The 14246-nt window shown below is 46.0% G+C and overlaps 1 protein-coding gene and 1 long non-coding RNA gene across 10 annotated transcripts in view; one reads left to right on the forward strand and one right to left on the reverse strand.

Moving 5' to 3' along the window:
• LOC135911392 (MAM and LDL-receptor class A domain-containing protein 1-like) overlaps window positions 1–14246 on the reverse strand; it is a 265122-nt gene that overhangs the window by 19348 nt on the left and 231528 nt on the right. For all 9 annotated transcript variants that reach the window (XM_070528718.1, XM_070528725.1, XM_070528726.1 and 6 more), the window contains 3 exons: window positions 10286–10402; window positions 9288–9472; window positions 452–626 (listed from right to left, as the gene is read on the reverse strand). In XM_070528718.1, the coding sequence (XP_070384819.1) occupies window positions 452–626; window positions 9288–9472; window positions 10286–10402 (477 nt within the window). The remainder of the gene's footprint in view (window positions 1–451; window positions 627–9287; window positions 9473–10285; window positions 10403–14246) is intronic.
• LOC135911398 (uncharacterized) overlaps window positions 12363–14246 on the forward strand; it is a 54176-nt gene continuing 52292 nt past the window's right edge. Inside the window, exon 1 of the long non-coding RNA XR_010567324.1 lies at window positions 12363–12660. This is a non-coding gene — a long non-coding RNA (uncharacterized lncRNA). The remainder of the gene's footprint in view (window positions 12661–14246) is intronic.

Genomic DNA, 14246 nt, shown 5'->3' on the forward strand with positions numbered 1-14246 from the left:
TAGTGCCTGTGGCCTTTATAAAACTATTCTCCCGTTTTATGCATTTTTCTTTCTTTCTTTTTACTTCGAAGTGCATGCCCCCCCCTCCCCCTTCAGGAGATCTAATCTCCAGTTTGAGCGCGCTTTTACACTACGCGCTCCAATTGCCTGCCTCTTTATGCATTTTGCAATAACACTCGGTATATCGCATTGTGAAATGTTCTGTACTACATAAACCACGTTTCTCGGGGATTGAGAGCACGAGCTTTGAAATCATAACCCTAAAGCTTCCATTGTGAGTTAACCCTGTGAAATTATGGATTGCGTAATAGTGGACAAAACATTAGTGCCGCAGCATCGGCGTTTTATTCTTCTAATTTAGTTTTATTCGTTAACGACCACAGCACGCTTGCATGACTAGAACACGTGTCATTCACGTCCAACAAAAGTACCCTTACGATAAACTTCTTACCTGGCCTGCATTTCTGGTAGAGGAAGTCATCAAGATGAAGGCTTGAATGACCACTTGTGCCCCACACAGCCTCCACGATCATACCAAACGCAACTCGCCTGCCGACATTGATTTTAATCGGCATCCAACGTTTCTGGGTCATGGCATTCTCGGCTAATGATAAAACTTTCTCCACCTGTCACAACATGTGGGAAAAAAAACATTTAATTGCGAAGAGCGGCAATAGACGAAAAAAAACACGCGAAGCACATCTTGTACGTCAAACCATTCCCGATGCACAGTCCTAGCTCCTTTTGCGAATGTGGGAGTTTAGTCCATATTAATTATCACGCGTTAACTCTGGCGGGTAAGCAATGTGATTCACGACATAGCAGCAAAAACAACAAGCGTGCCCAGATTGCTCACAAACAATTAAAGAGCAAGAATGAACAAGAACTCCAGGAGTTCATGTGTCGCATGTTGGGAAAGTTTGTTACTGTTGGATCACAAAATTTTAGTGTGAATTCTCAATCACTGCGTCGCATTTCATGTCGATCCTGTTATACGTTAAGCACCGAACTCATGCCGACAAACAACAACATAGCACGAGTTGATTAATAATCAGAACAGCTGAACGCAGAAACACGCTACTGGGGCCGAATTCACAAAGTTGTTTCGGCAGGCCACCATCGCTAATAATATGTCCCGAACCAGCATTGACTGCATGTTTTTCTACGAATAATTTTAAATTAATAATTTTGTTTTCTACGAGAAACTTTTTAAATAAGGGTCACGGGTCGGAATTCACCAAGTTGCGCCTTTCGTACGCAATTTCTTAGCCGTCAAGCTATTACGCTAAGATGAACTGCAACATAAGTGGCAGTGCATTTAACTTATGGCGTCGTATGAGAGCGAGAAGTAAGCAAAACTCGCATTAAACGACAACAAAGAAGCGCAGTCAGTTTATAGCATGATCGCACATCATGCGTCCGTAGTTGAGGCTAGATTTTCACGGCAAATCATTGCACCTCCCTCTTGGACAGCTTCCCTTTCCGGGAGTGTGCTACAGCGCCGGCAAATGCAACTGTACTCGCCCGTTCACCGCACCGCCGTTAAAACAATGGCAGTGAAATCGTCACACATTCTTCGCGCATTTCTGGAAAAGACAGAACTCATAGACATACCTAGCGCAGAAAGAGATGCTCAGGCGGAGCAATTGCCGGACAAGTCATCTAGGCTAACCTCTCCTGTAGCGACATCACCACTACCACCACCCTACCCATATTACAAAGCGACTAAATTTTTTTTTATTTCGGTACTAATTAGGGAAAGGACCAAAATAAAACTGCATAATAATAGTGCCTCAAGGCAGGGCCAGCAGCACCCGCACGTCCATAACGATGGTATGCGATTGCACTGCGCAAGATTGCAGGTGTGAACGGATTTTTCATGTTGTAAAATTTCATCAGCCTATTTAGATGTTCACTGCCGGTGGAAGGCATCTCTCAGAGATCTCCAATTACCCCTGTGTTGCGCTAGCAACACAGGGGTAATGCAAGTCAAATGCAAGTCAAATCTTCGAGAACTTCAGAGCGTGCAGGCGCAGGCACTACGTGTTTGCCTAGGCCTTCCGCGCAGCGCCTCAACAGCTGGAACCATTGTAATGGCTCAAGACCATCCCATCACGACTTATATTAGTACCGAAACGCTTAGAGCCCATGTTCGTCATGTTTCACGGATGCAGTCAAGCTCTCTTGCGTGCCTGCCGGAACGACGACCACAGGCGTCCTTCTCCAACAAGGTCAACATCCATCGTGCCTCCTTACCATCGGGTTTCACACCCTCTTCACGTTCAACCTCAGCTTTGTGGTGTTTAAAACAACCTCAAGTGCGTCTTACGGTTCCAGGAATAAGAAAGAAGACCGACCTGCCCACCTTGGCTTTGAAGCAAGCAGCTCTGGATTGTTTGCACACTTTCTACTTTGATCGAATACACATATATACGGATGGCTCTTCCACTCAGACCAGCTCCACCAGCGCAGTGGTTATACCATCACGATCACTAAGCATCCAATACAAGATTTCTCATTTGACAAACTCGACTGGTTCGGAGCTTGTTGCCCTCCGAGGTGCCGTTGATTATATTAATAACCAACCGGCTAATCGGTGGGCTATATTCTGTGATTCCAAGGCAGCCTTACAATGTCTTCTGGCATCTCTTCGTCGCGGGTCATGTGAACAACTCGTGTCGGAGATACGAGAAATGCACCATCTCATGATCGCGAAAGGACACGACGTCGTGTTTCAGTGGCTGCTTGGTCATTGCGGTATCTCCGGCAACGACCTCGCTGACGAAGCTGCTAGAAAAGCACACGAAGGAGCAACCCTTGTTTCAATACCTTTATCGCGGACCGACGCAGCCCAACACTTAGGCAAGCTAGCGCACTCTTTGACATTGGAGAAGTGGCACACATCTGAATTCACTCACCATCGCTTGCATTCCCTCGATCCCTCTATGCAACTGCGGCTGTTACCAGGTCTTCCGCGAAATGAGGAAACAGTGCTGTGCCGCTTACGTTTGGGAGTCGCATTCACAAATGCTTATGCATTTCTGATTGGAATGGCTGATAGCGCCGAGTGCAATGCCTGCGGTGTCGAGGAAACCATAGAACACCTACTGTGCTACTGCCCATCTTATGAAAACGAAAGGCAAGACCTCTGCACAGCTCTCAATCAGCTGGATGGGAAGCCGTTCACCTTGAAGAAGATCTTGGGACCTTGGCCTCGCATATCGCAGCTACAAAAGGCCACAAAAGCGCTGCTGCGGTATTTGAAAGAGACCGGATTGAGTGAGCGCCTGTGATTCGGACTGAGTGACCGACTGATATCTCCAGTGGACTTTCTCTTCTTTTCATCTTTCCGTCCCCCTTTCCCTTTCCCCAGTGTAGGGTAGCCAACCGGGCTCAGTCCTGGTTAACCTCCCTACCTTCCTTTTATCATTTTCTCTCTCTCTCTCTCTCTCTCTCTCTCTCTCTCTCCTATATACGCCAGCAAATTGCATAATTTCATCACCCCACAATTTTCCGCCGTCCTCGACTGCCTTCCACCCGCCGTGGTTACATAGTTGCATTGGTGTTGCACCGCTAAGCACGAGTTCCTGGCCACGGCGGTCGCATTTCGATGGGGGCGAAATGCAAAAACACCCATGTAGTTAGATTTAGGTGCACATCAAATAACACCAGGTGGTCAAAATTATACAGCTTCCATCTCGCATCAAAAACGTCTAGAAAAATAAACACCCGAAGCCTTATGAGCGAAGGAAAGCTGAAATTAGAAAAAAAAGAAACTGTAGTAATAGATAAAAACAAATCAATGGCAAACTTCACTGTTGTTAGGGACAGATTGTTGTCCGTCCCTGACAACCCCTGACAGTGGCTACCAACCAACAGAGTGTCATGAGGAGTATTAAAAGTCAGGCTATTGCACACACAATGAAATACAGCCTATGAGGCATTAAGCAGAAGTTAGCCCCAAATCATTAATGTTACTGCCTTTTAAAGCAGCGCACGCCCAATACAATTATGCACTAAAACGTCCCAGTGCAATTTGACATAATAAACCAGAGCACTCTACAATAACGAAAGCACGCGCCTTCTTCGGCTATCAATTGTGCTCTCTGGCCAATCGGCCGCAGCAGCACGTTCCAACGCTTACCCGCGTCAGCTCCAGCAGCGCAGATAGACATAATTACGTTCGTAAGACTGCTACCCCCCTATCGTAGAAATTCCTTCTTACGCCGGCAGCTGCGACAGGGTTTAAAGATTTATGAATTGACTCGCGTTTACTACTGGCGGGAGTACTAACGGTCGCACATGTGCTGTCATTACGTGCGCGGCTTTTGTCGACTACAGTTCTCGTCTTCGAAGCGGCGGGCAACACCAGCTCTGTGACCTTGCAAACGCCTTTAGCTTTGTGAATGCACTTTTTTCTTAAGAACTTTATTACGCCAGCATTTGTCCGTAAGCTCACTTAGTAAATGCCGCCCCTGATGAACATTTTAAGAACACATAGAGGTCGTATGAGAATCCAGACTGAAAGAGCATGACAAATAGAACCACAGTCCGAGCCTTTTCGCTGTGCGATAAGAGTTCCACGTCACCCCAATAAGAGATTAGCTCATGGATAGTACGGCGGGCGACACTGGGTGGGCACTTCTTGCCACTAAGGCAGGCACGCACCCTCCCCATGGCGCATGAGCTGTCACGGCCTCGCATGAGGTCAGCATAGCGAGTGCATCACCGCGCGTCAAAGTAGCGACCTGAGAGCTTCTCTCCAACGCACGACAAGCCCCCTTCTGTACTGCGAGGCACATCAATGACAAAGCCAGTGAGCGTTACACTAACTGCACGGTCCCGCCGTGAAGGGCGGCGGAAGCGTAACCCGATTATCATGTAGACGTTGTAACAGCAATGGTAAGTGTAGCAATAAGCAAATAAACTAAAAAAAACGATATTTAGACAAATTAGGGTATGTCAGCCAATTTCTGTATTACCCGCCGCGGTGGCGTAGCGGCCATGGTGTTGCGCTGTAAGCAGAAGGTGGCGGGATCAAATCCCGGCCGCGGCGGCCGCATTTCGATGGGGTCGAAATGTAAAAGCACCGGTGTCCCGTACACGTTATAGATCCCCTGGTGTTCAAAATTAAACTGAGTCCCTCACTAAAGCATGCCTCATAATGAAATCGGGGTTTTTGCACGTAAAACCCCAGAATTCAATTTAATTTATGTGTGGACCGTTTCGATTCGTAATCTGGGGCTTAAACCAAGAATACATCGTAGGACTGCATGCGTTATATGAATACCTGATGGCTGTTTTCATGCTGCCGTGTACAAGATCGACATAAATGTGGAGCGAAAACAAACAAAAGGGAAAGCCAGAAGCCCAAGAGGAAGAGTCTGGTTAAAATGTTGATCATGACTTATGACCAACGCGCTGGACGATGTGCACAAGAAACAGAATGAATGGACGGGCGTACTTACAGTTGCTAGTAGGTACAGCGGGCGTGGCACTTGCGGAGACGCCGGACGTTTGCGCGCATGCGCAAGTAAGAGCGGGTGTGAGAAAAGAAATGTGGGGACTTTTGCTCCTTGGATATATGACTCTGCCTAGGCACTGCGGAGGAGCTTCGTAGCACGTGTTGTATGCGTTTATCCCTAGGCATGCCGGCAGAAGTCGCGGGGCACGGTAGTGCTGAACTTAGCGTCGCAAGTTGGCTGCTGGACGCAATTATATTTATGCAATCGTATCTTTTAGTAATTAAAATGCGTCATTATTTCGCATTATTGGCGGCGCCTCCAGGACACCAAAGCTAGAACCCGCACTGGTCCTAGGGTTGGGGCTCACCAAAGCCTGCGCGGCCCCAACCCATGGGCCGCCCTGCTTCCAGCTTTGATCCTCCCGCTACACCTTGGGTGCCCTGGAGATCCTGCGCCGCCTGCTTTATTATAACCTCAGGTGCTCTCCTGATGCCTCCGTTTGCCGGTTACATATGCCCTCCTGGAGCAGTGCTTGTAAAAAAATGCAATAGATCGTCGTGACGCCCCGCAACTTATACAGCACCAGTCAGAACCTTGCCCCTTCAGACACAGCGATCACCAAATGGGGCGTCCGTGCCCATTGCCTCACCGCGCGGGCAGCCAGTGGCAGAGCGTAAACAAACTCGACCACACTCTGCAATGCCGGCATGTCTAGGGGACAAACGCATACAACACGCGCTAAGAAACCTCCTCCGTAGTGCCTAAGCAGAGTCACATATTCAAGGAGCAAAGTCCCCCAGATTTTCTCTCTCGAACCCGCTCTTACTCGCACCTGCGCAGAAACGTCGAGCACCGCGAGAAACGCCACGTGCCGCTGTACCGTCTAGTAATTGTAAATACACATCCCGGCCCTGCGAAAGTGAATGCCCAGCGAAGCTATTACAAAACCAGCGCTACCACTGCTGAGAGGGGTATGTAATACTTCACCGATCGTTCTAATGCTTATCTTGAGCTTGTTCTCATTGAAACACATGCTGGTCTGTGTGTTGTTGGGTGATTTCAATAAATGTATGCGCTGGTCGCTTCACTTTGCTGAAAACTAGTAGCCACTGCCTTACGGGGGTATGATACATTTCGTTTTTGCTTTCTCACGGGGCATGAACCATTGCTAATGATGATAGATGCTTGTTTTGAGGTTGTTCTTTATTGAAACGTAAGCTGTTCTGCATGTTCTATGCATGATTCCAATGAATGTATGCACTGTTCGCTTCACTTTGCTGACAGCTTGTAACCTCTGCATTACGAAGCGGATGAGCCATTGCATTTTTGCTTGCTTAGGGGGATACGAGCTCTTGCTGATAATGATAATATCTGCTTAAAGGGACACTAAAGTGAAAAATGATTTCTTCTGCATCAGTAAATTACCTTTCTATGACACCAAAAACACCACTCTTACCACGATAAGCCAGAAGAAGCGCAAGAACGAAAGACAGATGGCGACGCCTCCTTGACGTTAACGCACCTGGTCGTTGTGACGTCATGGATTTTGATGGCATTTTTTAGGGCCTACTTAACTATATAGCAGTACAGCTTGACTACATTGTGTTCTAAAGGAACCAAATACTATATTAAACATGGCAAGTTTCGGGAACCTCTACTCAGCCAATGCGGCCCAAATTCAAAAACATACTTTGAAATCCCTGACGTCACACTGACGTACCGGCGTCAGGGGTTTCGGCGCAAAATTCGAATACTGATACTTCGAACTTCATTTTCTCATCTAATAATCAAACTATTATTTTGAAATGACTGCCTGCAGGGTTCTCCAACTTAGCTTTATTAGTATCAACTGATTTATTGTTTTGCTTTAGTGTTCCTTTAAGGACGGACACGAAAACTGCCGACCACCAAGAGGCTAACAACTTCGCTGTAACACTAAGAATGACCCGCCGTGGTTGCTCAGTGGCTATGGTGTTGGGCTGCTGAACACGAGGTCGCGGGATCGTATCCCGGCCACGGCGGCCGCAATTCGATGGGGCGAAATGCGAAAACACCCGTGTACTTAGATTTAGGTGCACGTTAAAGAACCCCAGGTGGTCGAAATTTCCAAAGTCTTCCACTACGGCGTGCCTCATAATCAGAAAGTGGTTTTGGCGCGTAAAACCCCATATTTAATAAATAAAACTAAGAATTTTCATCTGTATTCTATACTGCCTATCTAATGCGGGTACATCACACAAGTATTGCTCATGCATTCATCAAGGCGCGTATTAACAAACCTCTTACGCTACAAATGTTCCTGAACGAAAATTCTAGCCAGTCCTGATGCTGGACATCCATCAGCGAAGACAGAAGACCAATCGCAAAGTGCGCTTACGAAACAAAAGCTTTGTGGATACGGCGCCAGATTTCTTCACCCAACTATAAAAACAATGTGTTACACAATAGAGAAGCGACATAGATGACATAGCGGAAAAATTAAGTTGAGAAACACAAACAGCAGTCTCAGCCACTGCGTGGTGTTGAAGACTGGTACCGTCTACTTACGATTGTTTAGGGCTGAGAACAATACTAAATTCAAATACTAGCAACACAGACAGACAGACAGACAGACAGACAGACAGAACAATTTTGGCATATGTGTTAATCTCGTCGTCATAGCAGTAATGTGATGAATGTTCAATGACAAGAAAAAAAGACAAGCTTTCTGCCTTATCGCCTTTTTTTTCAACAAACAAATGAGCAAAAAATGACCGAACTGAACCGAAGTCACTGAACGCTAGCATCACAAAAAAAAAATCATACGTTTTACGTTTGAAGAAAGGTTCTCAATGAGCACAAGCAAATACACGCTAAGTCGTGTAGCACAATTGCTTTATCAACTTCCCATGTGAGAAAAGAACTATGCTTAACTGATGCCCCGAAATGTGCTGATAATCGATGAGTACGTGTTTCAGTCAGTCAATAAAGCAAGCAAAATCAGCGAATGATCGAATATCTGAACTCATGTAGTGCAACGGCAGTTTCTCCCCGACCTAACATTTGTAACTTTGTGCAATGATCCTGCTATCTTGTGTAAAGTACCTAATACGTATGTTAGACATAATGACGACGACACCATGACAAGAACGACGATATCATGACAACGATAGCAGTGATGACACTTCGTTTTTTGAAAAACAAGACATCGATGAGCAGTCTTTTCGAGAGAAGCGCCAAGAATCAGACCTGTGCAGAACGTCTCGTTGCTCACTGCTGCGGCATCGCACACCAGCTATGTCACGTACGCGTAATGCAACGGCGCTTCATCTAAACCACATCCGACATTTAAATGCCGACAGCTGTCAAAGCAGACACTTTGCATCGCGAAGAACTAGTACTTCGCCATGCGCACAACATCGCCATCGTCCGCTACTATAATCCCTGTTGTGGCTTCTGAAATAGGAGCCCAGACGAAACCACTCATGGTATGCGTCGCACAGGCTGCCTAGCACGAAAGTTGCGCGTGAGCTTAGTAGCACGAAGGACTGGGCTCAGCACTCAGTGCGTCCAGCTCCCGACTGCGTATTGCTACTGATGCATAAATGCATGAATGAGTTCGATCCACCATGGCAGTGGCGGGTGAACTTTTGTTTGTTCTTCCCTATATGGTGAGGGTAAAGCTGAGGACGAGGATGAGGAGGAGAGGTGGCCTGACGGCGGCGGCTAGACGAAACCGAAACGAGGAAGGGGCTAATGCAAAGACGGACGGACACAGCAAACCCCGTTTAGAGGCCTTAACTGTAAAAAGATGTAATTTGAACCAATCCCGCGTAGCCCTACCTTTGGCGCAACCTTGGCTTGCTTCACATAAACGTTGAGGAAGGACATGTTTATCTTGTCGGCGGAATAGTACCAGAACGAGAAGATGCACTCAGGTCCCGATTCTTTGAAAATGTTGGAATGGAGTTGTGCGCGCGCACCAGATGAATGTTTCTGGAGGCCGATGCCCGGTCTCAGGTAATGGCCTGCAGAGGTGGTAGAAAGGTACAAATCAAGTGAGCGAATATTGGTGCTTAGGAGGACAAAAACGAAGCAGACTAGCGATGTCGTGGGGGGAGTACAAACGATGGCAGTTTAGTAATACTGCCATACAATGCGCCGCGAATTTCAGGACATCATTAGATAGAAGTCTGCGCCAGCCTCCCCACCATTAGTATTGCAAAGGTGTAGCGAATAAAATGCAGTGCGGTCATAATGGAGCATCTGTAACATAACTTTAACGACCAACTTGTTTCAGTAAGTTTGTGACAAGCACGGTTTTGACGGTTTCTGCTTCGTTTAAATAACATCCGTTCAAACTTCATTTAAGGACATTGACCATGATGATGCAATGTTTAGGTAGTAAAGAACAAGGAAAATCGGAGCAATAGTTTAGTTGTCATCCATTCGACTCGGTTTTCAGTTTACAAAGTGATTTACTGGTTATAAGCATGGAACTTGAAAGGAATCTGAAGCAGAAAATTGTGCTTGTTATCGTGTAAACTGAACCCTGTATTAGTCGCACTTAGTATCAAGTATCAAGAATCGTTTTCATATCGATGCAACCACGGTGAGGCCTGGCAATGGTAGATAGAATTAGTCCATTTTTTTATAAGCTTTGCAAAGCAAAAACAAAGCTCGTATCCACACGAAGGGCCAAAATATGGTGTTGGTGCTGTAAGTGTTCATTATGCGGTTTACGGAAAAGCTAATACATTCTTCTGCTACGGTGCGAATAAGGACCACGAAATGCCGCTCGCCGTGGTCAGCATAAACGAGCAGTTGAGCAAGTTGCTTACCCTCAGTAGTTCCTAAAGTGTGATCACTCGTGTCCCCGAGCGTTCTGTACCACTTCTCCTCTTCGGACAAAGAGCTGAACCAGCCGCAAAGGTCTTTCTCAAAGTTGCAGCTTGCTCCTGAAAAACGTTTATTGTATGTGTTTTAAATTACTGTGACATTGACGGGCCTTTCATGACGATACGTTAATGCCACTACAAGGTTCTTTTCAGTTCGCTGAAAAGCAATCTAACGTTTTCAAACATCATGGGACATTCGCTAAATGCGTTCTTTAAGTAAACAAAACACACACAATCGGAAATGTTTACAGTACGCTTATATATTTCCAGCGAAGCTGTTGCAAAACCACCATTTGCTTAGGGGTGGTATGCAATGCTTTATTGAAGCTTCGGTTTGAGCTTGTTCTTTATTGAAACGAATGCTCTTCTGTGTGTTGTATGAGTGATTTAAGTTAATATATGCACTGGTTCGCTTCACTTTGTTGAGCGCTTTTAGTCTGTCTCGCGAAGGTATGAGCCATTGCATTTTTTTTGCTTTATTACAGGGGTATGAGCCAATGCTAACGGGGGTATGAGTCATTGCATTCGTCTTAAGTGACGGACGGAAAGTATTCTCGTTAGGTAGGCATAGAAATGATCACGCAATTAAAACGCTCAAAAATGCGTCAGTGAGAGTTATTTTGCCATCGACAGATCTGGTTTTCAATCGTACATTACGAGCCATTACAGTCTAGTGCGGCCAATATTTGCTGAAGCGTATCACTGAACGTGAAGTGCATGGACATGGAAACTACCCGTCACCGTAGCACAATTCGAACTGCAACGCGCTCGTAATGCGGCGGTTGTGGGTTCGGCTGTCATTGTCAGCAAATTGTTTTTTACTCAATTGCCCTTCAGCTTCTCATCTTTACACTACAATTAAAAGCGACAAATTATTTCCCCTATGTTTCCTTTTCTTCGTTATCTGTTGCTTTCATATGATTCTGACTAAGAAATATGCGTGAGCGTTCTTACAAAACAGGGCCCCTCGGTACCCTTCCATTCGTAGAATACACGACAACCGACTATGTTTGCTTCTGGCCTGCCAATTAGGCTTTCTTGCAGTTTAGTCATGTAGCAGTTTTACCTTTTACATTACAACCAGTAATGTTTTCCTTGTAATAGCCACTTTATTGTGTCCAGGGCACACAATTAAAACTTCTTTCTGGGCGAGTTGGTGCATACTTGACATAAAAACTGTTTACAGCGCAAACACATGCAACCACAAAGTATAAGGGACAACGCTTATCAGCATAAGTATCAGCGCTTGTGTCCTGTCCCTTATACTTTGTGGTTGCATGTGTTTGCGCTGTAAACAGTTTTTATGTCTAGAGGGCACACAAATACCTCATTCGCTTTTTCTTTTCCTTTTCCACAACTTCTAATATTTTTGCAATAACTATTTATTTTGCGCTTTTGCAAAGTTAGTCATACAGCAGCCTATCATTCTTGGAAAGCTTGTTTGTCACCAGGATCTAAAGGTGTCAAACGGCTATTCATGACGGTTGCAATGACCTTGGACCCTATAACGTAAAACTATTCCAATGTGTTTTTATTCCAATCTCCTGACGTCAAATTTGCGTAACCGCCCACGCAAACACCGGGCGGTCACCCGCAGAGTTGTCTGAACAGACCAATCAAAAGCCCTCCTCGTTCATAGCAGGTCACTTTTCTTTGCTTGAAAAACGAATAACATTGTCTACACTGAGCGGCTTGTTTTATCTAATTGGATGACAAGAGGCGAGGAGCACGCTCAAGTGGAGAGGGATTCGATAGGGCCGAGCCACTGCACTTAAAGTCGATAACCGGATGAAGAAGTTGGTGCCGGCGTCTGCGATTGGTCCGCTTTCCCTTACTTAGCTTGCGGTGGCTGGTCGAAAATCATGGCGGCATGCAACGGAAACTTATGACGCTAAAACGGATCCTCAGCAAAAAGAGTTGGCGGAATCAGGTCGTAAACGTTCCGAAAGTGCTCGTAAACATTACACCGCCTCGAAAGAAGTTTTTTTTCTCGAAAGTTGGCAGTTGGCGGCAAGTCCAGAGCCGGCCCTAAAACGATTTGTTCTGTTCCTGCAGGTGCGCAACTACGTCACAAGAGTTTCAAGTGGTTCATCGGACGTCGGATGCTCTTTTGCACGGATGGCTTCGACGGTGTGGCAGCTCTGCTGAAAAACGTGGAACTTTTCCAGTTCCTCTTGACTTCGGTTCGCGTCACATGATGGTGCTCTGATCAACAAGCGCCGTCATCGTCCCCATAAAAACGCATCGCTTGCAAGCAGCAAGCGCAGTTGGCGGCAAGTCCAGAGCCGGCCCTAAAACGATTTGTTCTGTTCCTGCAGGTGAGCTGGTTTCACTGTAGCAACTTTTCTGTACATTCCATGCCGCCAACTGCAAAACTGTCATTTGCTTGATCTACCGCGTGTGTTCTCTTGTGCGCATGTGTGATGGAAGGAAAAGATTGTGCTCAATGTGGGGTTGATTTTGCCGGCGAAGACCGATGTATGGAATGCTCTAACTGTGCATCGTTGTATCACCTCGGTCAAGAGTGCTCAGGTGTGGCTGAAGGCACATTCTTGTCGATGGGCCCGAAAAAGAGGGAAAAGTGGCGGTGTAAAACATGTAGATCAGCGGATTCTTCCCAAGGCAGTTCTAGCCAGTTAACAGCTATTGCTGAAAAGCTGTCGTTGCTGGATTCTATTCGTGCGAAAGTTGAATCTCTTTCCCTGGTTCCGTCGAAAATAGACGAACTGTTGTGCCTCAAGTCCGAGATCGAAGTAGTGAAAACAAAAATGCAGGAAATACACGACTCGGTCGACTTTCTTTCAAATAAATATGATTCCTTGCTGAAAGGATCAGCAACACGGGAGAAACAGGTCACTGAATTGTCTTCTAGGGTGATGGTACTTGAGGATGAGGTCGCTTCTCAGGCAGCTGTCATTCAAGACCTTAGAGGGGAAATAAATGCCTCTGAACAGTATAGTAGGTCCTCAAACCTCGAAATTCATAACGTACCCCAACTTCCTAGTGAAAACTTGACTACTACTGTTGCTGAACTGGCCGCTCAACTAGGCATTGATTCATTCCTGCCAGGTCACGTAGTAGCTGTGCACCGGTTGCCCAGGAAGAGCAAAACAGCTCCAGTTTTAGTGCGCTTCCTTTCGGCGGGCATACGTGACAGCTGGCTGGCAAAGCGAAAGAAACTGAAATCTCTGGCGAAGGAAAATGAGCCCTCGGTTTTCTTTGTCGAAAACTTGACGAAATACAACAGAGAACTGTTCTGGGAGACAAAGACTAAGGCCAAAGAGGCCGATTTCAAGTTCGTATGGGTGAAACATGGCAAAATTTATGCCCGTAAGAAGGAGGGTGACCCAGTTGTGCGCATAATGAGCCCTTGTGACTTGTCTCGGCTAGTCTGACCTCTTATCCTCTGCTTTGTCTGTTGTAATCTTTTTCCTGATTCATGGCTTCGTGCGAACAATTTAGAGACTTTCCTTCTTTTTCTGTTCTTTTAAAACCAGGTGAAGGCACATTCACTGTTTTTCATGCAAACGTGCGTAGTATTCGCAAGCACTGGAATGAATTTTGTGTCCACGCTGGTGCAGTACGTGATATAGCTGATGTTTTTGTCTTAACTGAAATTAATATTGGGCAGGAACATACTGGTCTCTTTCAACTCCAAGGTTATCACAATCATTTTTTGACGCGCAAGGACGGCCGTGGCGGTGGAATTGCCATTTTCATCAAAAATTGTTGGATTTCAAGTCCTCTGAACATAATTTTCACAAGTGCTGAATCGCTAGCCCTTCGTATTCACACACGATCTTTTGCCATCACATTGCTCGCTATTTATAGGCCGCCAAATCAAAGTGTTAGAAAGTTTGTGGACGAATTGCATCTAATTGCTTTTCCATCTGGTCACGTGTGT

This window comes from Dermacentor albipictus, chromosome 1 (assembly GCF_038994185.2).
Source record: "Dermacentor albipictus isolate Rhodes 1998 colony chromosome 1, USDA_Dalb.pri_finalv2, whole genome shotgun sequence".
NCBI classification, from domain to species: Eukaryota; Metazoa; Arthropoda; class Arachnida; order Ixodida; family Ixodidae; genus Dermacentor; species Dermacentor albipictus.